This window comes from Prosopis cineraria, unplaced genomic scaffold (genome assembly GCF_029017545.1).
Source record: "Prosopis cineraria cultivar Desert tree isolate PC_DT_omini unplaced genomic scaffold, ASM2901754v1 PC10, whole genome shotgun sequence".
Taxonomy (NCBI): Eukaryota; Viridiplantae; Streptophyta; class Magnoliopsida; order Fabales; family Fabaceae; genus Prosopis; species Prosopis cineraria.
The window spans coordinates 19,240,064-19,254,635 of record NW_026555341.1 but is presented as its reverse complement, the minus strand read 5'-3'; the positions used below and the strand labels follow the sequence as shown (position 1 = coordinate 19,254,635).

General features: G+C 30.2%; 1 protein-coding gene across 1 annotated transcript; it reads left to right on the top strand.

Annotated features, from left to right (window-relative positions):
- Positions 1-11,014: 11,014 nt before the first annotated feature.
- Positions 11,015-12,524, top strand: LOC129322877 (homeobox-leucine zipper protein ATHB-13-like). Its single transcript, XM_054969324.1, has 3 exons — positions 11,015-11,409; positions 11,484-11,872; positions 11,972-12,524. The coding sequence occupies exons 1-3, from the start codon at positions 11,277-11,279 to the stop codon at positions 12,356-12,358; spliced, it is 909 nt and encodes a 302-aa protein (XP_054825299.1). The 5' UTR covers positions 11,015-11,276; the 3' UTR covers positions 12,359-12,524.
- Positions 12,525-14,572: the final 2,048 nt, after the last annotated feature.

Genomic DNA, 14,572 nt, shown 5'->3' with positions numbered 1-14,572 from the left:
TTCAGAAACTAATATAATTTAAAACTATCTATTGATGAGAATAACTATAAACAAGTAATTAACTTTATTTTATTCCATTTCAAAAGCATAAAATATATATTATATACATACATATATATATATATATATATATTCATTCATTTTCACTAATCATTCTCACACATGATCATCCTAATCCATCCATCTTCCATACATCCTTGACTGAATTCGTAGGCAACCTTGACTATCTTTTAAAGGATTTAGTCCTTGGCCAACCTTTAGTAGGTGAACTACCAGGCTAAGGTGTTCTATCCTACTTTAGGACTATGAATTCCCCTTTCACATGGTTGGGGTTGTTAGATAGGGAGGTGTAGCGAAAAATTAAGATTTTAAAAACCTATCTTGATATGGACTGAACAAACTCATTTAAGTCAAGGTGGATAGAAGAGTTACCTTTTAATTCTTCGAACTTGATGCATGTTCTCTTCAAGAGTTTGGATCTTAGGAGCTGACAATATAGATTTGCTCCTTCTACCAATATCCACACGAACAACTCTCTAACTCAAACAGCATGTTAGCACTCCCAGCATCTGTTCTTCTTTAAACGTTAGTTTTCCTTTCTCTAGGGTGTTTCATGGCTCTCAAAGTGTTTTTGCCATTAGAACTTTTCTAAATATCTATCTTATTATAAAGCATGTCCCTATCTATATATAGTATATAAATTAGGTTTTCATTTTCTACTTAAAGAGCCCATGAAAATTTAATTAAAGGTATCTCATAAATTTAATCCATGATGTCATATATAATATGAATTTATCTTATAATTTAAATTATAAAAATGACATAATATTCTCTCATATCATGTTAGTTATTAAATTTAATCTATTATATAAAATTAAATTTAAAACTAACACAATATAATATAACATATATCACATCTACATATTATATTATATCTATACATATATATATAATATATATATAATTTGAAAATATATATATTATATATATTTAATTTATATATATCATATACATATTCATATTTATACACACACACACACAAACACACATATGAATATATATTTCAAAAATATATATATATACATAAAATTATATTTCAAATTTTATATTTCATATAAATATATATATATATATATATGAATATTTATCAAATAAATATTTAGATACGTATATAAAATTCATTCACCCTGTATTATATTCATTGAAACTAAATATATTTTAGATTTAATAAACTTGGACATTATAGCTCGAGTTGGGCTATTCTTGTATGCGACCCTCTAGGCCCATATGAAGTTGGCAATAGGCTAATTATGCTATTAGACCACAAGTCACAACTGACTTTTAGCAAGACATTACAACTACCCAATTCACAAGGGGATCGATGATCCGATGTAATCTATCATGCAATCGTATCACATCCTTTTTGTCACGCGATATTTCAGTCAAGTATGGGACATGGAATTGTCATTCTCTTTACCTGACCATTATTTTTTCAATCTCTGAGTAGACTGACTATAGTAATGACAAAATCCTTTCCATTATAGTATGGCCATATATTTTCTGAGTCTTACTCATTGAAGGGATTAGTAATATCTCTCACTTAATGTAAGGGACAAATTTTATCTTGACCAGATATTTCTTTGCACGAATATCACTAAACTCAATCATAATCTTTATGATCACCCAGATCAAAGGTGACTTTTGACTAGTTAAAGTTCAATTGTCACCATGTAGGAATCTATGATGATCTCAGGTCAAAGGACTCAGTGATATAGTTACATATGAGATAAGCCTATAACTTGTATCATGCAACTTTCTCATAACGAGTCGCCTAGCCCCTTATACTCTTTCCAGTGCCTATGACTTTTATTTATATCTCTATAATTAATAAAAGTCGTACAGATCATATTTCATCTATGATCTCTTATAAATGACCGGCCAGGGACATTAGGACAATCACTATAGTTTGTCTAAGGATACAGTTATCACAATGACAATCGTTAATCCCCAAACTAGTCATAAAAATTTAGGTTTAACTCACAAGGATCTTTTTAATACAAAGGGTTAAGAAAACAACTCGTTAAACTCTCTAATCTAATTTCTCTATCTGTCAAGAGAAATTAGTGTAGAATATGAGCATAAGGTGATATGAAAACTTACTTGAAAAGTGATAGATTAGAATTGGCTTCCTAATACTCTGAGATCGCAAGCCCTAGTAGAGCCTTACTCTTTCTCCTCTCTTCTGTCATTCTTTTCTCCTTTTCCTCTTCCTCTCATAAGTTGATCACACAATGCTAATTCAAATTTTGTGCCATGAACTATGGCACATGCAGCATATGCCACGGCGTGTGGCACAGTGAGCAAGATATCACTGTTGCTCACATGTTTCAACTCAAATCACAATTCTTCCACTCAATACTATTCATTCAATATTCCAACAAGTGAAAATGTCATCTCACCATCCAAAAATCCTTATTATTCAATTAATCCTCTGATTTATTAATTTACTACTAATTAGCAATTAGTTTTAGGATTAAGAATTTATGATGTTACAAAAACTAAATAGCAAGTTGTTTCCTTTGTTCGTGATAGAGTGTGTAGCAAGGTTAATGGTTGGAGCAGGAAGTTCTTATCTTAAGTGGGGCATGAAATTATGATAAAAGCAGTCATTAATGCATTTTTCCTTTCTCCATGATCTGCTTCAAGTTCTTAGTGAAAGCCTATAAGGATTTGGGTAGCCTTATTTTTAATTTCTAGTAGGATGGAACCACAGGGGGTAATAAGCTTCATTAGATTGCCTAGAAGAAGATGATTACTCCTAAGAATGATGAGGGGTATGGGTTTCAAGGATTTTATATTAACTAAAATTTTACATTACTTGCTAGAATAGCCTGGAGACTCTTACAAAATCCTAATGACCTATGTGCTAGGGTCTTGAAAGAAATTTACTTTCTAAAAGATCACTTCCTGGATGCAAAAAAAGGTCTCATGCTTTTTGGTATTGGTCAAGTTTTATTGGATGGTAAAGATTTTTTGAAGCTCAACCTTCATTAGCAGATTAGGGATGCTTGTTCTGCTTAAATTTAGAAGGACAATTGGATTCCTGCACTCAACTTTAAATGACTACTTACGGATGATCAAGTCTTGGCTAAGTCTAACATTACTGTGGATACTTGATTGTAAACTATCAATGGAGGCTAGATGACTTAAGAAATCTTATTGATGAGATCTCTCTTACTGCAATTTCACAAATTCCTCTCTTGATACAAGTCTCTAGTGATAAGGTGTGCTGGCTTGTGGCTAAAAATGTATTCACATGGTAAAACATGGTTATAAAAATGAAATGGAAGACGAGAGCTTGATCGACCAGAGGTGAGCACTTCTTATGCTATCCCTGAAGCAGTCTGGAAATATGTTTGGTGGATTAAAACTCCTTGTATTTCATTCACACTTTATATGGAGAGTGTTATCTAAAGCTATCACGAGTAAGGAGGCTTTACTTCATAGATATAGAAGCATCATCACTAAGATTTATTCCATTTATGAGAAGAAGGTAGAAATGATTAAGCATCTCTTTTTCTTTTGTCCTTGGACTCGCTGTAGTTGGCTTGATATGGTTTATCCATGAAAACTAGTGCTTTCTCTTTAAGAATTTTAGTTATTAGTGGTTACATATTGTTGCTAATAATAGGCACTTGAGGTGATGATGTGGCATTTATTTGCTAGCTTCTATAGCATATTTAGAAAGCTCATAATGATAGTTTTTAATTAGGTGGAGGTCAATCCATATGCTGTCATTGAATTAGCTAGGAAAGGCATCAATGAATCTTGGCATGCATATAGCCTGATAATGATCCTGCCACTGCTAGCACTGTTTCGACTTGCAATTGCTACGAGAAGGACAATTGGATTCCTGCACTCAACTTTAAATGACTACTTACGGATGATCAAGTCTGGCTAAGTCTAACATTACTGTGGATACTTGATTGTAAACTATCAATGGAGGCTAGATGACTTAAGAAATCTTATTGATGAGATCTCTCTTACTGCAATTTCACAAATTCCTCTCTTGATACAAGTCTCTAGTGATAAGGTGTGCTGGCTTGTGGCTAAAAATGTATTCACATGGTAAAACATGGTTATAAAAATGAAATGGAAGACGAGAGCTTGATCGACCAGAGGTGAGCACTTCTTATGCTATCCCTGAAGCAGTCTGGAAATATGTTTGGTGGATTAAAACTCTTCCTTGTATTTCACACTTTATATGGAGAGTGTTATCTAAAGCTATCACGACTAAGGAGGCTTTACTTCATAGATATAGAAGCATCACTAAGATTTATCCCATTTATGAGAAGAAGGTAGAGAATGATTAAGCATCTCTTTTTCTTTTGTCCTTGGACTCGCTGTAGTTGGTTGGATATGGTTTATCCATGAAAACTAGTGCTTTCTCTTTTAAGAATTTTAGTTATTAGTGGTTACATATTGTTGCTAATAATAGGGCACTTGAGGATTATGATGTGGCATTTATTTGCTAGCTTCTATAGCATATTTAGAAAGCTCATAATGATAGTTTTTAATTATGTGGAGGTCAATCCATATGCTGTCATTGAATTGCTAGGAAAGGCATCAATGAATCTTGGCATGCATATAGCCTGATGAATGATCCTGCCACTGCTAGCACTGTTTTGACTTGCAATTGCTACTGGTAAGCCCTTTCACTAAGGTATTTTAAGGTTAATTGTGATAGTCCTAAAAGACACTAATGAAGCCTCCATTAGGATAAGTTGCAGAGATTTCATCGGTGCATTTATATAGGCCTTTACTGATAAGGTGAAACCTTATCTTCTTTTATGATGGAAGCTCTGGCTCTTAGAAGGGCTTTATTGTGATTATTGACTTGAGTTACGATAAAGTGATTCTTGAAAGTGATTGATTCTATTATAGTTAACTGCATTCAGAAAGGACTATCTCCTCTAGGTAACTAGAGGTGTAGAAGCATTTTAGAGGATATATTATCAGTATTATGGCTATTCAAGCTAGGTTTTCAATCTCTTTTGTTCCACGTAAAGGAAATATTGCAGTTGACTTGATCGCAACTACCTCTCTCAAGAAGGTGAATCTAATAGGATAAGTGTCTTCACCATCTCTTTCTTTTGTCTCTACTATTAGCTAAGGATGCAATGAACTGTAGAAGGTCTCCTCATTGGTGCGAACCATAACTTCTTGAATAGACATTGGCTTATTTTTTAATTCTCATTTCCTTATTTTGTTGCTTTGCCTTTTGTTTTCTCATTGGTTTTCCCTGTTTGCAATGCGACTTGTTTGCAATGTGACTTTTGGTTTTGATGTAATTTATTCCTATTTGGCCAAAAAAATAGTGAAATGCCTTGTGATTAAGCATTCATTTTCTCTAATTTTAATCACATGCATTTAATGAAGGGCAATTAAGAAAAGATATGTCATAAATTAAAAAAAACCATATACGACCTCCAAACTACAATATGAGTTGTTGTTAATTAATTTTTATTTTTTTTAAAAAAGTTGGTTAAAATTTTGATCTTTTTAAATCTTCATATCTTTTCTATCATACCATTTAATGGAAAAAATATGATATATTGACTTATTTAAAACATCCTTATTAATTACTTGAATGAAATATAATAAAGGTAAAATTGAAAAAGTATATATATATATATATATATATAAAACCTACCTAATGTCTTATATTTTTTGAACTAAGTAGGATTTATAGAAAAAATTGTGGTTAAGAGGGATAGTAAGAATTTGCTTATATTTTACCAGGTATAACCTAGACCGAGATATCCAATTACTTTTACGTCTCTTATTTGTTAATGTAAAACCATTTAATTCTATAAAGACAATGCTATAGGGCATTAATGGTGCTACTATTTGTGGTGGCATCATTCGCAATGATTAAAAAATTGAATTAAAAGATTCTCCAAGTATGTTAGCTACCACTCTAACATGAGCTAAACTCTTGGATGCTTTAAAAGGTCTTAATTCTATTGGTACAAGCTTACCAAAGTTAACATCTATTTTGACTCCATAGAATCCCTCTTGCTTGTTCAAACATAATTTCTCTAATAGCCACCCCCCATTCAGAAACTATCAATAAATCGAGATCTTTTGTAATGTGTAAATGAACAATCATATTGGATCAAGTGTACTCAAATAATTAAGCAAATAATTAAATGCACTGATTATTTGTTTGCTCGCCAGCATACAATACCAACTATTTATGACCTTATGATCTTCAATAATCCGCCTACAGAATATAGAAACCTTAGGACATGATAACTTTTCTTTTATACGATTTATTCGAGGTGTTGTATTAAAAAAACCCATTTAAACCAAGAAAATTGTCAATTTTATTGGGGGAAATCAAAAAACGTGGGCGACATATTTATATCCGTGTTCGATTGTAATGGACTTATCTGTTTATCTTTTTATATATGAACCTATCTGGCAATGATATAGTAAAAGGAATGGTGCAGGTATTAGCAGAACTGGTACATGTTGCAGTCTGGAAGGATGAATGTGATTTCCTGAACGTTTCTGTGTCGTCTTATCAAAATGGTTATTAAAGATGATAGTCTAACTTAGACTAAATTAATGATATTATATTAGTTATCTATCTAATCTCTTGATTAATGCTAGCTTAGCTTCTTCATCGTGATTTAAACAAGAAATATAATTTAAATAACAAATAGATTGATAAGACTTGACAGGTTAATTATATTACACTAAGTACTAACACCCTCATGCATTAATGGTGATTTTTGCCTAATGCTTGCAAGGTGTTATGTTTGGTTTTTGATCTCGAGAAATATTTTCATTTTAGTTTTTTCCCACAAATAATTTGCAATCATCAAGTAATACAAATAAATTCATATTTTGAATTTTGGCGATCAAGTTTCAAATATAAGAGAAAACTCTAATGATATGTTTGGATGTAAAGGTATTTAGATTTAGATTTAAATTTAGGTCAAATATACTATTTAGATCCATAAAAAGCTTATGAACTTGGATTTGTTCAAATTAAAATCTATATTTTATTATAATTATTTTGTACTTTTCAAAGGATTAAAGTCCATTTTTATTAATTATTGAACTATTTTGTTGGAGCAAACCAAGTATCCTAATTAACTCTTTGTCATAACAATGTTGCTCTTGAAGTAATTAAAATCATAACAATATTGCTTTTGGCATTAAATGGGAAAATGTTGAAGGTTAACTTTACTAATTCAAAAATAAGTTTGACTTAAATCATAGAAGTGTTATCCTTGAAATAATTTGAAATAATTAAATTGTAGAAATGTTATTCTAATGTTTAATATGAGTCAGCTAAGTTAGCAGTTAATATTTGCCTATTTAATATTAATTACAACTTTTCTACAATTTAATTACTTTAAGGATAACATTGTTATGACAAAAAGTTTAGAAGACTTGGTACTTCAAGGAAAATAATTTACGAGCAAAAATAAACCTTAATCCGACTTTCAAATATCCTAGTTATTTAAAATTAACTGTGATCTAATCCTTTTTTTTTTTGCTTTTTTCATTTCCTATCCCCTGTTTTCATTATTTTGGAATTTAAATTTTTAAATATATGAATTTTAAATATAAGATTCTGCTTTAAATATAATATTTAAACCTTAAATTTAAATCCAAATTCAATGACCTAAAAATCAATGCTACTAAATGTTTCTATAAGTTGTGTTCTACCTTCTTTCCGTTGACTTGACATATTGATATCCTAGTCGTTTAATATTGTATTCTATTTGACATGTTGTAAGCAGGGACACGACTTCGGAACGTTGACGCCAAAGGTGAAAGACCCGATAAAAAAATTCAAGTGGAGATTTTGAATGGTTATTATTGAAGTATTTGGATTACTGAAAATTTGGGTTAAGATTTGGACTGAATTCCTCATTTGGATATAAAAAAATTTATAAATTTTGATTTCATTTAAATCCAAATTCATTGCAAATTATATTTATCATTTCTAATTTTTATTTTCATTTTGAATATTAATTTAATTATCTTCTTTATTTGAAATTTTTTAAAATACCAAACAAAGGATTTTAAAAGCATGAATTCCAATGTGAGATTTAAAATACAAGATTTTGAATCTAAAAATATAAATTCATCAATCATACTACCTAAAAGTTTATTTTGTTTTAGTTGACTCCTTATAATTTGAGATCCATTTGATATGTTGATCCTTGAAGGATAAAATTATTAATGAATAATTAACTTTTCAAAAAAAAATGTTGAAATTTATAAAAATTTGATGGAATATTTTTGGGTAAAAGAAGGAAAATATTGTTTTAATAAATTGTTTACATCTTTAGTTTAGAAGACATAACTTAAGTATATACATTTTGATTTATAAAAATTATGTAATTAATTATAAATTCATATAATATTTTAATAATAAAATTTATTAATTTCATTTTTTAAAGGAAAATTTACGGATTTTAACATTTCATGATTAAAAAATTTAACACATCAAACTATAAAGGCTTGATTAAAAAAATAAATTACAAAGACCTAATTTAAATTGAAACAAATTACAAGAACTTGCAGATTAATTTTTCTTTATAAGTTTACAATCAAATTTTTGAAATATCATTTTATTAAAGTTTCAAACAGTTTCAAGTTATTTTGACGGCTACTGGCCTCATAATCAATTTGTTGGGTATAACCTGCTCCTAAATAGGTAATATAAAAGTTGCTTTTGAATTGGTATATTTAGATTTAAAATTTTTATATAGATAGTGTAAAAAATTTCAAAGAAAGGAGATATATAAGTTAAGATTCAAAGTGAAAATGAAAAATTGAGAATGACAAAATTATCTTTTCTTTTTTATTGGACGAAAGATAAGAAAGAGAAATGAGAAAATAGGTGAGAGTGATAGATAGAGAACAAGTGAATTGTAGTGATTAAAATATTTAATAATTAGGATATAAATAAATTTAAAATTATAAAAGAATTATAAAAAATAGAGTATATTTGAATTTGGATCAAATTCAAAATCATAAATTTTAGAGTCAAGCCACAAAAGTGCAGTTTGTTTTGGTAATGAGATTTGAATTAATAATCTTAATTAAAGATTCTGTTTTAATTGAAGGAGTAGATCGAACTTACAACCTCTTATTTTTAAGGAGAGCTTACATGTTATGAAGTTATAATGCCTAATCAAAGATTATGAAATTACTTTTACTGGATATTGATGGGTCTTGTGATTTTTACCATATGCTGAAATGGATAGAAAGGGATAATGGTTGATGGCAAAGAGCTTCGTCGTAATGCATGATACCTGTTGGTGGGTTAGGTAGCAACCCCTGTCCCTCACTCCACATTGGCCCCATCTCGCCTTAGATTCCTCCTTCTCTCTCTCAATCCAATTAGGACTTAAAGTTAAATGTGGCCAACTGATTTCTCTTTTTTCTGAAGTAACCTCTCTTTCCTTCACAAAATGCCCCAACATATAATAACAAATAAAAAATAAATAAAATATTGCCTCACACACTAAATCAGATTCATCATTGAATCAATTAAAGTAAAGTAGTAGTTTAAAGATTAATATTTGAAATCGTATTCAAATTATAATTAAATTAATTATAAATAAAGCATTTTATTAAACTAAGGATACTAATTTAATAATTTATTGATTCAATTAAACGATTTGATTCAAAGTTCGCAGACCACAGCTCCCCGCGTCTCATGGGTTTTGTTTATGCGTTTATATAATTAGGAAAATTCACTAAAAGGTCCAATAGAAAGTATTTAATTTTCAAAAAGTCCCCTCATGAAGTGTGAAAATAATTTTGAAGTCTCATCAGTCCTAATTGTAAGTAAGTTTTAGAATACATTTACCGAAATATTCTTACCAAAATGAGTATGAGGAGATTTTTATTTTTTTAAATAAGGGCATTTCAGTAAATGTACACTAAAACTTATTTATGATTAAAATTTGTGGGATTAAAAATTAATTTTTGCATTTCATAGAACTTTTTAAAAAATTAAATTCCTTCTTTGGGACCTCTTAGTGAGATTTCCTATATCATCATTGGCTCTACCACAATTAAGTTGAGCAGTAAAACATTGAACACCCTTTAAATAACGTCATTTTGAGCTCAAAGCTTCATAATAATGAAAAAAGAAAAAGAAAATTAGTGAATGTCAATAGAAGTCACTTTCTTCTCTACAGAGAATCATAATAAGATCTGATATCTTCCATTAATGGAATCAAGAGCATGAAATAAAGTGTTTAGTTGCAATGCCAATGCTATCATTACATTGAAAGACAACTGTCTTTAGTGAGGAAAACCCACTACTTGTCTCCTAAGAGAGAAAATATAAGTTTATCATCAGGAAAATAATTACAACTAATAATGCATGGCCTTATTACACATGCACTCTCTCACTCACACACACAAAAGAATAATATTGAACGTGTTGATTCAGAGAAGCTAGCTTTCTCCACTCTGTCCTCCTTTTCTTTTCCTTCTGTCATTTTAACTTCTAACTACTTGATTGCCTGTCTTTTTTCTTTAATTTGCTCAAATGCTCAACAAATTTCTTTTCTTTCTTTCTTTCTTTCTTTTCATTTTATAAAATATAAGTAATTGTGGAGCATCTTTTTAATTTTACATGGATAATAAAAAAAAAAGGTTGAAGTGTAAAAATACTCATAATTTTTTTTTTCCCAGTAGCTTCTAGTATTTTTTATAAGTCAACAATAGTATATTGGTACTCATCAATTACTTTTATAAAAGAGGCCGAATAGAATTTAAAATAAATTGAAAAATATTTATCTCTTTTATAAAATTAATTAATAGATACTTACTAACTTAAGGATATTAAAAGTTTTTGAAAAAAAAATTTAAAAACTTTTGAATATTTCTGCATTTTAACCCTACAAAAAATAATGATATATAAAGGGAAGCCTGAGCCTAGCAGAACTATAGATTGAAAGATCTCTCTCTTACTACTCCTTCCCCTTCTTCCTCCCAGCTTCATTTTTCGTTTTCAATACTCACATTAGAGAAAACTAATAAGGTATAAAAGCCATCCTCCTTCACAACAAATTTTCCACTCTTTCTGATTGAAGAAACACTAATTTAGTAGAGAAGAACTTGGTCCCTATTCTGTTTCTTCCTTCTTTTATGACAAGTCTAGGGATCTTCTTCTGATCTTCTCACTGATCTCTACAAGGCCATGAGCGCTTGACGAGACTAGCTATAAGATGGCTTTCTTCCCTGCAAATTTCATGCTTCAAACCTCTCACCCAGAGGATCATCACCGCCACCACCACCAACCTCCTCCTTCTCTCAACTCTCTCCTTCCTTCATGTGCTCCACAGGATTATCATCATCATGGTACTCTCTCTCTCTCTCTCTCTCTCTCTCTCACTGTAACCCGCGGTTTCAATCTGAAGTGTTGGTATTTGCAGGGGGGCCTTCATTTCTTGGTAAGAGATGCATGTCATTTTCAGGAATCGAGCTGATGGGTGAAGAAGCTAATAATAATAATGGTGACGAAGACTTGTCTGATGACGGGTCTCAGGCGGGGGAGAAGAAGAGGAGGCTAAACATGGAACAGGTTAAGACACTTGAGAAAAGCTTCGAGCTTGGAAACAAGCTTGAACCAGAGAGGAAAATGCAGCTTGCAAGAGCTCTAGGATTGCAACCCAGACAGATTGCGATATGGTTCCAGAACAGAAGAGCCAGGTGGAAGACAAAGCAGCTTGAGAAAGACTATGATGTTCTTAAAAGACAATATGATGCTCTTAAAGCAGACAATGATTCTCTTCAAGCTCAAAACCAAAAACTCCAAGCTGAGGTTAGTGTTGTAATTATGATAGAAGCTTTTTTGAACGCCCCCCCCCCCCCAACCCTTTTTTTTAACAAAAGTTGCCTTTTTTGACTGAAACTTGTGCAGATATTTGCATTGAAGAACAGAGAACCAACTGAATCTATCAACCTGAACAAGGAAACAGAGGGATCTTGCAGCAACAGAAGTGAGAACAGCTCAGAGATTAAGTTTGATATAACAAGAACAACTGCTATTGATAGTCCTGATCTTTCAACACATAATCAAACTAGCATAACCTTATTTCCATCTTCTTCTGCTTCTGTTAGGCCACCTTCTTCAGGAGGAGTGGCTCACCAGCAGCAGCTCTTTCAAGCTTGTTCAAGACCAGAGCTTCAGTGTCAGAAGGTAGATCAGATGGTGAAAGAAGAGAATAATAATTTGAGCAATATGTTCTGTGGGATCGATGATCAGTCTGGGTTCTGGCCATGGTTAGAGCTGCAACATTTCAATTGAAACATGCTATTATATGGGGATCTGATCAGAGTTTGCTTCAAATTGAGATGTAGTTTTATCAAGAGGGTGTCCATTAGTTAATTATTACCATATACACTTTATGATGATGAGTTCTTACTTGAATTGAAATACAATTAGAAATTTTCTGGGTGGTGAGGCTTGAAAATTTTGTATCGGAGAATCAAGTGCTAGTCTCTTTTTCCAAAAAATAACTTTTTCAGTCATCATAGAAAGGAAAATGATCTTCTGTTTGGTTAAGCCAAAAGCATCTTAGTTGTTAATTTTCATAATTTTAAGGATAAAAGAGTAAATTGGCTCATAAATTATATGTATATAAAAGTTTGGCAGTTTAAACTTATTTTTTATGTAATATTCTCTTTTAAATTTTAAAAACAATACAATTTAACTGTTACGATTAACAAAATAATTTTAATCATTAATTGATCAAAAAATGATAAAAAATATCTTGAAAATTTTAAAAAAGGATCAATAAAATTTTCTTGATCCATTTTTTTGTAATTTTGAAGTCCTTATATGTAATTTTTTTATCTCTTTTTATATAACTTTTAAGGTTATTTTCTATTATTTTTTAATTAATTTTTATTAATGATAAAAATCACATTATATTATTTTCATATATAATATAAAAACAGCACAGGCACTCACAAAATTGTAGTAAAGTTTTGTAGAATTGAGATAATGGGCAGTGACAACACAGAACTTTTGCCAGGAAATTTCATGCTAGCGTGGCTCAATCTGTTGCTTGCTTGGGAATGAAAAAAAAACTTGTGTATTGATCAGAGGCCAAGAAAGTGAGAGCAATTGGTTTGGGGAAAAACTATAGTAAAAAGCTAAAAGGAAGGAAGGAAGAGAATCAAACACAAATTCCGAGAAGGAAAGAAGACAAGGGGAAGGGAGGAAGAAGACAAGGGGAGTGGGAAAGAGTAATTGTCGTGAACAGAACATTGTCGATATGGATTCTCTTGTTTGTGACAAAGGAAGGAAGGAGGATGCCTCTGCTCTGGGCCTACCAAATTTCCATAAATCTTCACAATTCAAAGTATATTTAAATAATTAATATATATAAATTATAAAAAATTTTAATATTAAATTAGATAACCTAAATTAAATTTGGATCAGATTGGTTGTAAAAAAATTTATTAATTTTTTATAATTTTTATAGATTTTTATTTTTAAAAATATAAGATAAAAATGTAAAATTAATTTTTTTAAAGGGTTAAGATGCATTTTTTCATTTGAAGTATTTTCTAAAGAATACCTATCATCCTAATATTGTTGTTGGAATAATTTTACCTTAAAATTATTAAAATAGAGTATTTTTATCCTTTCTATCAAATTTTTTAATAGTCAATCTTTGAGGTCAATATTGAAAATTTTAGAAGAGGCAAAAATGCTTCTTTTTCGTAACTTTATAGATAAAATTGCTTCAATAAAAATGTTAAAATACTAGGTTCTCTTTAAAAAATACTTCAAGACAAAAATGCACTTTTATATTTTTTTTTAAATTTCTTGATAATCCATATCTTATCATCTTGATGAGTACTAAGTGATGAAAAGATCAACTCACCTCTAATTTGGTCATACCCACCTTTTCTCTTTCTTTGTTTTTATTTTTTATATTTGGTCATATATTTTTTAAAAATATTACCACCTTCTATTGAATTAATATGAACTCTCGTTAATAGAGATTGTTATTGTTCACGGGGGACTCAAAGGTATCTTAGATACTTTTAGTATATTTATTTGCAATGGCCACTCTCAAACTGCTGGTTTTCCCCCTTTAGGGAGTGTGTGATAGGCGACTTCATGATATTTCACTGTCATCCCACTCTCTGGCGGAATCATGTGGGCCCAGTCACATCCTTTCATATTTCCCTTTCATCCCATCCAACGCGTAACTAAGTTCACAAATGCTGATTGAGCCCAAACGCACATCGATATAGTTTGAATACTCGAATTTTATTGCTAATATTATTAATAAAATAAAATTAATATAAGATTAGAAAATAAAAATATTTATTTTTTAAGATAAAAATTAAAATTATCTAAAAATACAAAAACAAAAAAATAATATTTAATAATTTGAGTATTTAGGCTAGCTTAAATAAACTCGAGATGTTTACGTTATGTTTGGTTATATGAACTTTTTTAACATATTTTGATATTTTAAATATAATCTAAATAAACTCAATT

Bases quoted from the DNA above. Each gene is read 5' to 3' on its own strand.
- LOC129322877 (XM_054969324.1), top strand. From the start codon at position 11,277: ATGGCTTTCTTCCCTGCAAATTTCATGCTTCAAACCTCTCACCCAGAG. The intron at 11,410-11,483 runs GTACTCTCTCTC...TGGTATTTGCAG, and splicing joins ACAGGATTATCATCATCATG to GGGGGCCTTCATTTCTTGGT. The intron at 11,873-11,971 runs GTTAGTGTTGTA...AAACTTGTGCAG, and splicing joins ACCAAAAACTCCAAGCTGAG to ATATTTGCATTGAAGAACAG.